This window comes from Vipera berus (assembly GCF_964194415.1).
Source record: "Vipera berus genome assembly, chromosome: W".
NCBI lineage: Eukaryota > Metazoa > Chordata > Lepidosauria > Squamata > Viperidae > Vipera > Vipera berus.
In genome coordinates this window covers 22,850,787-22,864,375 of record NC_138210.1, presented here as the reverse complement: position 1 = coordinate 22,864,375, position 13,589 = coordinate 22,850,787, and the positions used below count along the sequence as shown (strand labels likewise).

At 45.1% G+C, this 13,589-nt stretch overlaps 1 protein-coding gene across 4 annotated transcripts in view; it reads left to right on the top strand.

Annotated features, from left to right (window-relative positions):
• Positions 1-13,589, top strand: part of LOC308676208 (RNA-binding protein 33-like) — a 293,110-nt gene that overhangs the window by 49,702 nt on the left and 229,819 nt on the right. For 3 of the 4 annotated variants that reach the window (XM_081341982.1, XM_081341984.1, XM_081341983.1), the window contains exons 3-5: positions 70-118; positions 3,498-3,574; positions 11,703-12,012. In XM_081341982.1, the coding sequence (XP_081198108.1) occupies positions 70-118; positions 3,498-3,574; positions 11,703-12,012 (436 nt within the window). The remainder of the gene's footprint in view (positions 1-69; positions 119-3,497; positions 3,575-11,702; positions 12,013-13,589) is intronic. The other variant, XM_081341985.1, reaches the window with a different exon arrangement.

Below are 13,589 nucleotides of genomic sequence, written 5' to 3'. Positions count from 1 at the left end.
TGACAAAGAAACTGCTGCATTTTTGTGACTGTTTTGAAGAATTGATTACTGTATCTCTTTTTTTTCTAGTGAATTAGATGATGACTTACTAGGAGAAGATTTATTGACTGGCAAAAAGGTAAATCTGTCTGTTTAAAGTATAAAGGTAAAGGTTCCCCCGCACATGCGTGCTAGTCATTTCCAACTCTAGGGGCCGGTGCTCATCTCCGTATCAAAGCCGAAGAGCCAGCACTTGTCTGAGGACGTCTCTGTGGACATGTGGCCGGCATGAGCAGACGCCAAAGGCGCACAGAACGCTGTTACCTTCCGACCGTAGTGGTCCCTATTTTTCTACTTGCATTTTTACATGCTTTCGAACTGCTAGGTTGGCAGAAGCTGGGACGAGTAACAGGCACTCACTCTGTTACGCGGCACTCGGGATTCGACCCGCCAAACTGCTGATCTTCTGATCGACAAGCTCAGCGTCCTAACCCACTGAGCTACCGCGTCCCTCTGTTTAAAGTATAGGCTTGCATATATGGGGAAATAATTTGATTACTTAACTTTGTATTAAACTACAACAGTGCAGCTCCTGACTGTTTAGAATCATCTGTCTCCTGCTGTTCCAGTAAAGAACTCCAAATGCTCTGTTGGAGCCTTGGCTGTTTGTTATCAGTTCATTTTTATTAATTTGTGTCTAAGTATAGTACTAAAACTGTTTTTCCCCACAACAGCAACATGTCTGTGAGGTGGGCTGAGTGAAGAGATTCTTGGATTCAGGACAGCTTTTAACTTGTCTGCCTACCACAGATCCCTTCTGGGAATTATTGTTTCCAGATCCAGAAGAAAGTAATTGAGGGAGACAGAAGAGGAAGAATCTAGTGTCAGATTTCCTCTTTCAAGACTGGATACTTCACAGATAATACTTCACATATTGCTCCCCAGATGTGGAACTGATGACTGTCATATGTAGGCCTTTTTATCTGCCTAGAGAAATTACTGTGGTAATTATTACAGCTGTTTACATTGCACCTGATGCCAATGTCAGCAGGGCACTTTCCAAGCTGTATGACATCATCACCAGGCAGCAGCAAACTCACCCAGAGGGCGCTCTTGTCATGGCTGGGGACTTCAATCAAGCTTGTCTGAAGACAGTTCTCCCCAAGTTTGTACAGTATGTGCAATTTTCCACCAGAGGGAAGAACACTTTAGACCACGTGTACTCTAATCTGAAACAGGCATACAGAGCATTCCCTCTTCTGCCACCTGGGTACATCCGACCATCTTTCACTTCTGTTGTGCCCAAATTATGTGCCTCTCAGGAAAAGAACTTGGGCAGTCACGAAAAGGGTCAAAACCTGGCCAAGTGGGTGCTCTCAGTCAGTTGCAGGACTGCTTTGAAACCACTGACTGGAGTGTATTCAAAGATCAAGACCTGAATGCATACACGGATGCCATACTCTCTTATATTAAAACATGCACTGATAGTGTGACAACAGAAAAGTGCATTAGAGTTTACGGGAACTGCAAACCCTGGATGACTGCAGAGGTACGAACACTCCTGAGAGCCCGAGATTCTGCCTTTAAGGCAGGGGACAGGGACACATACAGAGAGGCCAGGGTAAATCTCAGAAGAGGCATTAGGATGGCGAAACAACAATATAAACACAAGGTGGAGAACCACCTAGCAGACAACAATCCGAAGCAAGTGTGGCAGGGACTGCAGCACTTAACCAACCACAAGGGCAGTATGAGGAACACGGTTAATACCGATGCCTCGTTGGCAGAGGAGCTGAATATCTTCTTCGCTCGCTACGAGGTGAAAAGACCAGACCCCGTAGCCTCTGCTGGCTGGCCTTCTGATTCTCAGCAACTCACCCTGTTTGAAGACCAAGTAAGGACTGTATTGAAGTCTGTGAATCCCAGCAAAGCTGTGGGCCCAGATGGGGTGCTGGGGATAGTGGTTAAGAACTGCCGACCAATTAGCAGGGGTCCTGACAAGAATCTTTAATATCTCCTTGCAAACGGCATGTGTACCATCGTGCTTGAAAGCAGTTACCATTGTCCCAGTCCCAAAGAAAACTGCAGTTGAGTGCCTGAATGACTACAGACCTGTTACGTTAACATCTGTAGTCATGAAATGCTTCGAAAGACTGGTTCTCCAACATCTTAGGACATGCCTCCCACTGGATTTCAACAAACATCAAATTGCCTACAGGAGGAACAGGTTGACAAACGATGCCATAGCTACTGCTCTACACTCTGTAGCAAGTCATCTTGAGAAACCTGGAAGTTATGTCAGGATGCTTTTTGTTGATTATAGCTCGGCTTTCAACACCATTTTGCCGAGCACTCTCATTGAAAAGCTGACTGACTTGAAATTTCCCTCCTCCATCTGCGATTGGATTCAAGACTTTCTCAGGGACCGGTTACAAACAGTGAGGGTCGGGTCTGCTTTATCCACCCCCCTGAAGCTTTGCACCGGCTTGCCACAGGGCTGTGTGCTTAGCTGCTACCTGTACTCATTGTACACATATGATTGTGTATCATCCGACCCATCTACTGCAATAATTAAGTTTGCAGATGATACTACTGTAGTGGGTCTTATTACAGGTGGGGATGAGACAGCATACAGGGGGGAGGTACAAAAACTATCCATATGGTGTTTCAACAACAACTTGCACCTGAACATCGGCAAGACGAAAGAGATGGTGCTAGACTTCCGGAGGAAAAAGGAGGAACCTGTCCCACTTTACATCGGTGGGGGGGGCTGTGTGGAGAGAGTTTCCTCCTTTAAATTTCTGGGAATCTGCCTCTGTGAAGATCTTACCTGGAAAGTTAATACAACCCAGGTGGTCAGAAAGGCCCAACAGAGACTTCACTTCCTCAGGGTCTTGCGGAAGAACAGGGTAGAACAACGGCTAATGACCCTCTTTTACCGGTCTACTATAGAGAGCATCCTCTCGTACTGTATTGTGGTTTGGTATGCTGGTCTGACAGCCGTGGATAAGAAAGTATTACAGAGGGTGGTGAGCACAGCACATGACATTGTGGGCTGTCCCCTGACACCACTGGATGACATCGCCAGGGCTCGCTGCCTTGGAAGAGTGAGGAAAATTCTCAGGGATGACTCACACCCTGGTCGGTATCTCTTTACTCTCCTACCATCGGGTAGGAGATATATGAGTATAGCCAGCCGTACCAACAGGCTGAAGAACAGCTTTTATCCATGGGCTGTTAGGCTTTTGAACGGGAAATAATTTTATAAACTTTATGCATGATTGACTTGCGAGGCCGGTGTGTTGTGCAATTAGCTCACATGGTGTAATAAGATGGAGGGTTTGTGTCACTGTGAGTTGGTGGGGGCACAAAGGGAGGCTCAGCCAATCTCAATGTATATACATGGTTGTACTTTGACAATAAAGGTTCATTCATTCATTCAAAATAAAGGAAATTTATGGCCTTTTACAAGCTTCTAAAATCAGTTCAAGGGTTGTTTGTTTTTTTTCCAATTTTAGACTCAGTCAGATATATCAGATGAAGAACTGAATGATGATCTTCTGCAAAGCGATAATGAAGAGGATCAACATTACAGGTTTGTGTACCAAATAATGTAACTTGTTTTCTAGATCATTACATTCAGATTAGTTATTTTTATTCCTATGATAGAATAGCACATATAATGTGCTATTAGGGATAAATGCATTAACATTTGAGGCTCCAAAAGTGATACACGAACATTGTTGTTTCTGTGCAAGTATATGAATAGGAATTCAACTCATGTTTGGCTGAGTATTAAAACAGAAAATAATGGTAGTATAGGACCTGATTTCCCAGATGCATTTTTTCAGAACTGTGGTAAACTCCACAAATTTAATTGCTTCTAGGAAAACTTTAGGAATAGCTATTTTAATGAAAAACTCTATTTATAGGAGTCGTGGTGGCGCAGTGGTTAGAATGCAGTGTTGCAGGCTAATTCTGCAACTGTCGGGTTCGATCCTCACTGGTTCAAGGTTGACTCAGCTTTCCATGCTTCTGAGGTCGGTAAAATGAGGACCCAGATTGTTGGGGGCAATATGCTGACTGTAAACCACTTAGAGAGGGCTATAAAGCACTGTGAAGCGGTATATAAGTCTAAGTGCTATTGCTATATTCACCTTGTAGGGGAGATGGGTGGCATAAAAATTTAATAAAAATAACACAAATAATTATATAACTTTTCTTTCATGTAAGTATTAGGCATGTAATTGTTAGTAAGTGTAGCTGATTAAAAAAATACCTGTGCTAAAATGCCTCCAAGAAGAAACAGGATGCCTGGTCTGCTACATGTATGCATAATCTTAACTGCAAAGTTGAATTAACAACTGCTGTTTTATTCATTTGCATTAAGAATACATTTGTACAATTCTGTTTTTTAATTGAATTGTCATGTTGAATATCTTGGGTACATTGTCAGTATATTTTATCTTTTTACCTTCTTGTTCATTTTGAATATACTTATATCTTTTCCCATCTACTTGTAGGTGGGGGAAAATAAGATCATTCAACCAGTCAACCTTTGCATGATTTTTCTTTTGAGGGCTTGTTTAAGAGTTTCCCCTGAAGTGTTCTAAGTTGTCTTCTGCTTTGTGTTAAGCAGTTGTGGCAGTACAGTGGGCTTCAGAACTCTTGTTGTATCAAAACACTTGCAATTTTTATGAAACATTATTATACAATCAAATGAACATACTGAAATATGTACAGTCATAGAGAAAAACAATATAGATCAATGTGATTGAAATTAGTCCAAGAGAATCAAGGAGAGAAGCAACCTGGAATTAAGGAGAAACCTCCTAACAGTGAGGACAATTAACCAGTGGAACAGCTTGCCTTCAGACGTTGTGGGTGCTTCATCACTGAAGGTTTTTAAGAAGAGACTGGACAGTCGTTTGTCTGAAATGGTATAGGGCAGGGGTGTTAAACTGCTGGCCCGCGGGCCGGACGCATCATCCGGAAGCCACGCCCACCCCATTGCCGGCAATGGCAAAACTGTCCCGATACGTTGCGCAATGTCACGTGACATCGCGAGTTTGACATGTCTGGTATAGGGTCTCCTGCTTGAGCAGGGCACTGGACTAGAAGACCTCCAAGGTCCTTATCCAAGCTCTATTCTGATTGATTGATAGCAGTGTCGCCTGATATATTAAAGCAAAGAATTGATCTCACTTCTTTCTCCTTTGCACAATTGTTCAACCTCTGATGTTTTATAAGAAGTTTAATAACTGTGGGGCCCTTGGTGCTCTCTGAGCTTGGTTCAACCAAGCTCTGAGAGCACCAAGGACCACATAGTTCAACCCTGAGCTACAAGTATTCTCTTTTATTGGTAGTTATAATTGTCTTGAATCAGTTCTGCCTGTTAATTAAAGTATACTGTAGCAAATGCCATATAAAAGTATATTTATAATTGAGAAAGCTATATAACAACAGAACAATTCTGACACTGAACTCCTTATTCAGGAATCAGCTTGCTCAGAGGGGACTGACAGGCACAACTCATTATAACAGTTGAATTGTGGTCTCACTAACTTTACAGCCAGGACAGAACTGCATCTTTGAAACCTGTCTGGCTATTACTGCCTTCTAATTTGTTCATTTCCATGACTTTTGCATGCCATGTTTTTTGTGAATGACCAATTAAAATCGCATCGGGAAGATCCAAGTTTAGTTCCAGCCTCAGCTATGGCATTACGCTGGGTGACTTTGAATCAATCACACTGTCTCATCCCAACCTACCTCCCAGGGTTATAGTTGTGTGTGGTGAGGGAAATAAAGGAGGGAATGCCCCATATGCTGCTTTGAGTTCCTGAAGGGCAGACAGGATATAAACAAACAAAAAAAATATAGTTTTTGGACAGAGAGTAAAAAGAAACTCTTAGAGAATCATTACTTTATGCATTGAAAGTTGGTATGTTTTATTGGCAAACCCCCTCAACTATTCTTTTTTAATTGACTGAATTTATAGGTCTTTATGGACATTTTTGTCAGAAAATTGCTCTTCAAATTTTATATAGGACCTATTAAGGACACAATTCAAATAGGAGATGTTGATGCTCATAAGGACTAAATGCAAATTCCTCCATATTGAAGTATATTAAGGCAGGGCTTTACAACCTTTTCGCCTATTGTACCACTTTTTGACAGCAAGGTGTCAAAAAGTTGACACCCCCCCGCAAAAAAGGGAAAAAAATGATAAAGTACAGGTAGTCCTCGACTTACAACAATTCGCTTAGTGACTGTTCGAAGTTACAACGGCACTGAAAAAAGTGACTTATGACCATTTTTCAAACTTACGACTTGCAGCATCCCCAGGGTCATGTGATTTACATTTGGATGCTTGGCAACTGATTCATACTTATGACGTTCAGTGTCCCAGGGTCGTGATCACCTTTTGCAACTTTTTGACAAGCAAAGTCAATGGCTGAGGGGGGCGTGGCCAGCTCATCACTCAGGTTGCAGGGTGCCTGTGGGGGGGAAATCCGTGGGTCTCTGGTAGAGGGGGGTAAGACTGGGGTGGGTGTCTTCCCTCCCTCTCTCCCATTGTTCCTTCCTTCCTTCCTTCCTCTCACTTTCCACCCTTTCCTTTTTCTTTCCTTCTTTCCTCACCTTTCTCCCTCTCTTTTCCCTACTTGCTCTTCTTCCTTGCTTTCTCTCACATTTCTCTCTTCCCTTTCCTTTTCTTCCCTTCCCTTTTTCATCCATTTATTTCTTTTCCTTCCCTTCCCCATCCACATACTTTTCATTTCCCTCCCTCCCCATTTGGTCAGCCAGTAAAATTGTCTGACAGATCCCTCCAGGGGAGTTAAAAAAAAGGAAGGACAAGGGGGTTTCTCTGGGGACGTCAAGATGCCACCTTACTACCTGACAGATAGAGACTCGGGGTTGCTCCTCTTTTTGATCCTGGCTGGGAAAAGGGGCGTGTGTGTGTGTGAGGAAAAAAGATGGGACTGAGGCGCAGGATGCATCTCCCCACTCCAGAGAGCCCCGCTTTGCCCAGCGTGTTGCTCCCGGCCTTATTCGCAGGAGAGGAATGCTGCCTGCCGCGCTGCCTTGGGACCCTCCGCGGAAGCCAAGAGGGCTGGGAGCGAAAGCGCGGCTTTGGCCAGGGAGTTCAAGGAAAGGGTGCCTGCCCAGAGGTCCCACCTGCACCAACCAGGCAAGCGCAGGGAAGCGGAGCCGGGCGGCCGCCTCCCCTACCTGGCCACGAGGGAGCAGCACCTGCCCTGCCTCTCCCTCCCTCCGTGCCCTATTCGCAGGAGAGGAACGCCACCTGCCGCGCTGCCTTGGGACCCTCCGCGGAAGCCAAGAGGGCCGGGAGCAAAAGTGCGGCTTTGGCCGGGGAGTTCAAGGAAAAGGCGCCTGGGAGTGCTCTGGGGGCGAACAGCCGAGGGCATCTGGCCCGGCCCTCCACAGCTCGGCCGCGCTACTGTGAGGCCCGTTGGGGGTGGCACGCTCTGTCTTCCCGGGCTCAGCTGGCAGAGGGTGAGCGGTGCGCCAACCAAGCGAACGTAGGGAAGCGGAGCCAGGCAGCTGCCTTCCCCTGCTGGGCTCGGTGCCTCCCCTACCTGGCCACGAGGGAGCGGCGCCTGCCCTGCCCTGCTCGCCTTGCTGGGCAGCGGCGGCTCCTCCCCGCCCACCCGCCGCCCTTCGTTGGCCACCAGGTAGAGAAGTCCGGCCGAGGCCGAGCAAAGGTCGCGGGCACTTCGCAGGGCGCGCCGGCTGTCGGAACTTCACTGCCTGTGCACCCCCCTCCAGCTCCGGGGCTGCCTGCAGACTAACCTCCGCCACTTTGCGCCCCTTCGGCTGTGCGCCCGGCCATGTCGCTGATGGAGCTCTACAGGGGGTTGCCGGTGAGGAGAACGGGGGAAAGGCTCCCGGTGTTCTGCTGGCCTCCCAGAGAGAGCAGGAGGGGGGTGGCGAGCCTGGAACCAGCCCTGACCACTCCGGGAGGCCAGCGGAACGCTGGGAGCTCTCTGCAGAGGGCGGATCCGGCATCACGCTGTGGGGAGGGGAATCCCAGTGGCGTCCTCGTGGCTGCAGGCATGGACCCCCCTGCAGTGGAGACCCCGCAGAAACCCTGTTTGAGCGTTCAGGAGGAAAGACAGGGCTCCCTCCCTTCATTCGGTGAGCGCAAAAGACGTCTGGATGGAACAAGCGTAGCCAGGTTCTGCCAGCCCCCACCCCCGCCCAGATGCCCTCACCACCCCCAAGCATTTTTTTACTAACCTGCTTTCAGCTGCATTCTGTTTCTCTGCTTCTCCCCTTCGCTACGTGTTTGTGGGACTATGGTAAAAAAGAAAAAAAAGTTCCGTGAGACTTTCTAACTTCTCACGAGATCTCGCGAGAAGTTAGAAAGTCTCATGGAACTTTTTTTGTCCCACAAATACACGAAAAGAAGCGAATGGAGAAACGTAATGCAGCTGAAAGCAAGTTAGTAAAAAAACGCTTTTTACTTTTTTTTTACCTTTTTTTATAGTGCTGTTCAACCGGTCCTATGCGTACCACCAGCCATGTGCTCGCGTACAACCGGTGGTACGCGTACCACTGGTTGAAAAGCCCTGTATTAAGGCATACCCTGTTTAAAAATATTTTATTACAGTAACTTGTAAATCTAAAACATTGGTGCTTGGCAGTATTAATGCAGCTTGTATAAAGGATAACTAATGTTGCACTAAGTGGAAAATAGATGCTGATCACCTTCTGCATATTTTTATTTATTTATTTATTTTAATTCCATTTATATCCCGCCCTTCTCCGAAGACTCAGGGCGGCTTACAAGCTTAGCAGTAGCCTTCATTCTATGTATATGCCTGCTGATTAGGGCTTTCATACACCCCCCCAAGCGGCATTATTACAAAGTCAGCTTAATTGCCCCCAACAATCTGGGTCCTCATTTTACCTACCTCGGAAGGATGGAAGGCTGAGTCAACCTTGAGCCTGGTGGGACTCGAACCTGCACTGATTGCAGGCAGCTGGTGTTACTTAAGGAGGCATTAGCCCACTGCTCCACCATATTTGTTAGCCTGGGTTTTAAAACTGCACATTGGCATAAGTACAGGTAGTCCTCAACTTACAACCACAAATGAGTCCAAAATTTATGTTGCTAAATTCATTAAGTGATTTTTGTCCCTTTTTATGACTTTTCTTGCCACATTTGTTAAGTGATTCACTGCAGTTGTTAAATTAGTAACACGGTTGTTAAGTGAATCTGGTTTCCCCATTGACTTTGCTTGTCAGAAGGTTGCAAAAAGTAATCACATGACCCAGGACACTGTAACCACCATAAATGTGAGTCAGTTGTCAAGCATACAAATGTAAATCACGTGACCATGGAGATGCTGCAACGGTCATAAATGTGAAAAATGGTCATAAGTCACTTTTTTCAGTGCCATTGTAACTTTGAATGATTACTAAGCAAAGTGTTGTAAGTCAAGGACTACCTGTATTCAGACCCTTTGCAACAACACTTGAAAGTTAGCTCAGGTGCCTCCCATTTCTCTTGATAGTTGCTGACATGTTTCTACACCTTGATTGGGGTCTACCTGTGGTAAATTAAATTGACTGGACATGATTTGGAAAGGCACACACCTCTCTATAGAAGGCCGCACAGCTGACAATGCACACTGTAGCAGAGCAAAAGCCATGAGGGCAAAGGAACTGCCTGCAGAGCTCAGAGACAGGATTATTGCAAGGCACAGATCTGGGGAAGGCTTCAATAAACTTTCTGCTGCACTGAAAGTTTCTAAGAGCACAGTGGCCTCCATAATTCTCAAATGGAAGAAGTTTGGCACAACCAGGACTCTTCCAAGAGCCGGTCACCCGGTCAAATTGAGCAATTGAGGGAGAAGGGCCATAGTAAGAGAGGTGACCAAGAACCTAACGGTCACTCTGACTGAGCTCCAGAGATCTTGTGTGGAGATGGGACGGAGTTCCAGAAGGACAACCATCACTGCAGTCCTCCACTGATCTGAGCTTTATGGCAGAGTGGCTAGACAGAAGCCTCTCCTCAGTGCAAAACACATGAAAGCCCGCTTGGAGTTTGCAAAAAAGCACCTGAAGGACTCTCAGACTGTGAGGAACAAGATTCTCTGGTCTGATGAAACCAAGATTGAACTGTTTGGCCTCAATTCTAAATGTTATGTCTGGAGGAAACCAGGCACAGCTCATCACCTGCCCAATATCATCCCAACAGTGAAGTATGGTGGTGGCAGCATCATGCTGTAGGGGTGTTTTCCAGCAGCAGGGACTGAGAAGACTAGTCAGGGTTGAGGGAAAGCTGAATGGAGCAAAGTACAGGGATATCCTCAATGAAGACCTATTCCACAGCACTCAGGATCTCAGACTGGGCTGAAGGTTCACTTTCCAACATGACAACGATTCTAAGCACACAGCCAAGACAACACAGGAGTGGCTTAGGGACAACTCTGTAAATGTATTAGAGTGGCCCAGCCAGAGCCCTGACTTGAACCCTATTGAACATCTGTGGAGGGACCTGAAAATGGCTGTCCACCGACGGTCGCCATCCTACCTGATTGAGCTTGAGAGGATTTGCAAGGAAGAACGGCACAAAATCCCCCAATCCAGGTGTGCAAAGCTTGTTGCGTCATACCCCAAAAGACTCAAGGTTGTAATTGCTGTCATAGATGCTTCAACAAAGTACTGAGTGAAGGGTCTGAATACTTATGCTAATGTAATATTTCAGTTTTTAAAATAGATTTACAGACATTTTTTAAAATTATGTTTTCACTTTGTCATTATGTGGTACTGAGTGTAGATTAATGAGAAAAAAATGAATTTCAGCAACTAGAATCAGGCTGCAGCATAACAATTGAAAAGTGAAGGGTGGTCTGAATACTTTCTGAATGCACTGTGTGGTTGCTTTGATCACTTTGGTCAAATAGTCTACAGTTGGTGATAAACAGTAATATAAATATGCATATTATGAGTTTGTGGCATGAAATCAAATTTATTTATTTATTTAAGGAAATTTGTATGGCTGCCCAACTCATTCTCAGTGACTCCAGGCAGCTTACAAAGATAAAATTCTCATATTAAAAACAATAAAAAGTGATAACCCAACCCCCCACCCCCCTGGCGACAGTCAGTCAAACAAGCCATTTGATGAGCTCTGTCCCACTCGGGGTTCCCCAGGCCCATTGGCAAAACCAGGTCTTCAGGGCCTTGTGGAAGAGTTTCAAAGTGGGGGCCAGTCTAATCTCTGTGGGGATGATGTTCCAAAGGGAGGGAGCCACCATGGAGAAGGCCATTCTTCTTGGTCCCACTAGTTGTACCTCCTTAGGAGAGGAGACCTGCAACATTCCCTGCCTCCCCTATCTGGTAGGTCAGGTAGATGTGACTGGGAGAAGACGGTCTTTCAAATAACCTGGTTCCAAGCCATGTAGGGTTTTAAGGTGACAACCAGCACCTTGAATTGGACCTGGAAGCAAATCAACAGCCAATGCAGCTCCTGCAGGAGAGGTGACACATGCAAACCTAGGCCAGCACAAAACCATGTGGGCTGCTGCATTTTGTACCAATTGAAGCTTCCATATACTTTTCAAGGGCAGCTCCTTGTAGCGAATTTTTTTCTAGTTAATGTGGAGACTTGCATTCCATGCAAAATCCATGTGCTTAGTATTAATGTGTTGGTTTAAATTAAAAACAATCTTTTTTTTGCTGTATTGTAGTACTCAAGATGTCACTGTGAGTCTTAATGCTGCATCTAGCATGGTTACATCATTTGAGCTCTCAGAGAATGCTAATGACCCATCCATTGAACAAGACTCAGAGTATGAACACGGAGAAGATGAAATTATTTATGACAAATCAGATGTTCCTGAAGAATATGCAGAGGAGTATTCAGAAGAACAGTATGAAGGCCAAGAGGCTGAGTTGACAGAAGACCAAATAGGCTATGGGGAAGACCAGGGTGAAGAAGAGAATTATAACGATGAAGTGCTGGATCTTGAAATCAATGAACCTCTAGATGAATTTCCAGTGAGTTTTTTTCTACTATTTTAGGTTTTGAGATAACATTGCTACAATGCTTAAGTTTTTAAACTGATTTGAAATCTGTTTACCTCTCTTGGGACCAGAGCAAAATTAGACGTATTATCACTGACTGCCAATTTCTTTATCTAAACTGTGACAAAATTTGTGTTGAACTGTAGGTAATGCTCTTTTGTCCTTCTGTTGAGAATCATGACCTTGAAGATTGTATCCTTAAGGAAGAAAACAGCTTTGTGTGGTGGAGCTGCAGTGCCAGTTGTTAGAAGTACTTAATGCAAAAGCATTTAACCAGGCTTTAGACAAGATCTGATAGTCCTTCAAAGGTGAAAAGTTCATTGACCTGCTAAAGACATCTTTAAGGTGCTAATATTCCAAAGTGATTCATGTTCTGCTCACTCATTTTATTTTAACAGTGAGAGAAAGAATAACAACAACAAAAATCCTGAAAAACGCATTTCAAAAAAGCTATAAATTGATTTGCATTTTAATGAGTGAAATAAGTATTTGACCCCTTCGCAAAACATGACTTAGTACTTGGTGACAAAACCCTTGTTGGCAATCACAGAGGTCAGACGTTTCTTGTAGTTGGCCACCAGGTTTGCACATATCTCAGGAGGGATTTTGTCCCACTCCTCTTTGCAGATCCTCTCCATGTCATTAAGGTTTTGAGGCTGACTTTTGGCAGCTCAAATCTTCAACTCCCTCCACAGATTTTCTATGGGATTAAGGTCTGGAGACTGGCTAGGCCACTCTAGGACCTTAATGTGCTTCTTCTTGAGCCACTCCTTTGTTGCCTTGGCCATGTGTTTTGGGTCATTGCCATGCTGGAATACCCATCCACAACCCATATTCAATGCCCTGGCTGAAGGAAGAAGGTTCTCACCCAAGATTTGATGGTACATAGCCCCGTCCATCGTCCCTTTGATGTGGTGAAGTTGTCCTGTCCCCTTAGCAGAAAAGTACCCCCAAAGCATAATGTGTCCACCTCCATGTTTGACGGTGGGGATGGTGTTCTTGGGGTCCCAGGCAGCATTCCTCCTCCTCCAAACACGGCAAGTTGAATTGATGCCAAAGAGCTCGATTTTGGTCTCATCTGACCACAACACTTTCACTCAGTTCTCCTCTGAATCATTCAGATGTTCATTGGCAAGCTTCAGACAGGCCTGTACATGTGCTTTCCATTTGCAAATAATTGCCCCAACTGTTGTCACCTTCTCACCAAGCTGCTTGGCAGTAGTCTTGTAGCCCATTCCAGCCTTCTGTAGGTCTACAATCTTGTCCCTGACATCCTTGGACAGCTCTTTGGTCTTGGTCATGGTGGAGTTTGGAATCCGATTGATTGATTGCTTCTGTGGACAGGTGTCTTTTATACAGGTAACAAACTGAAATTAGGAGCACTCCCTTTAAGAGAGTGCTCCTAATCTCAGCTCATTACCTGTATAAAAGACACCTGGGAGCCAGAACTCTTGCTGATTGATAGGGGATCAAATACTTATTTCACTCATTAAAATGCAAATCAATTTATAACTTTTTAGAAATGTGTTTTTCTGGATTTTTTTGTTGTT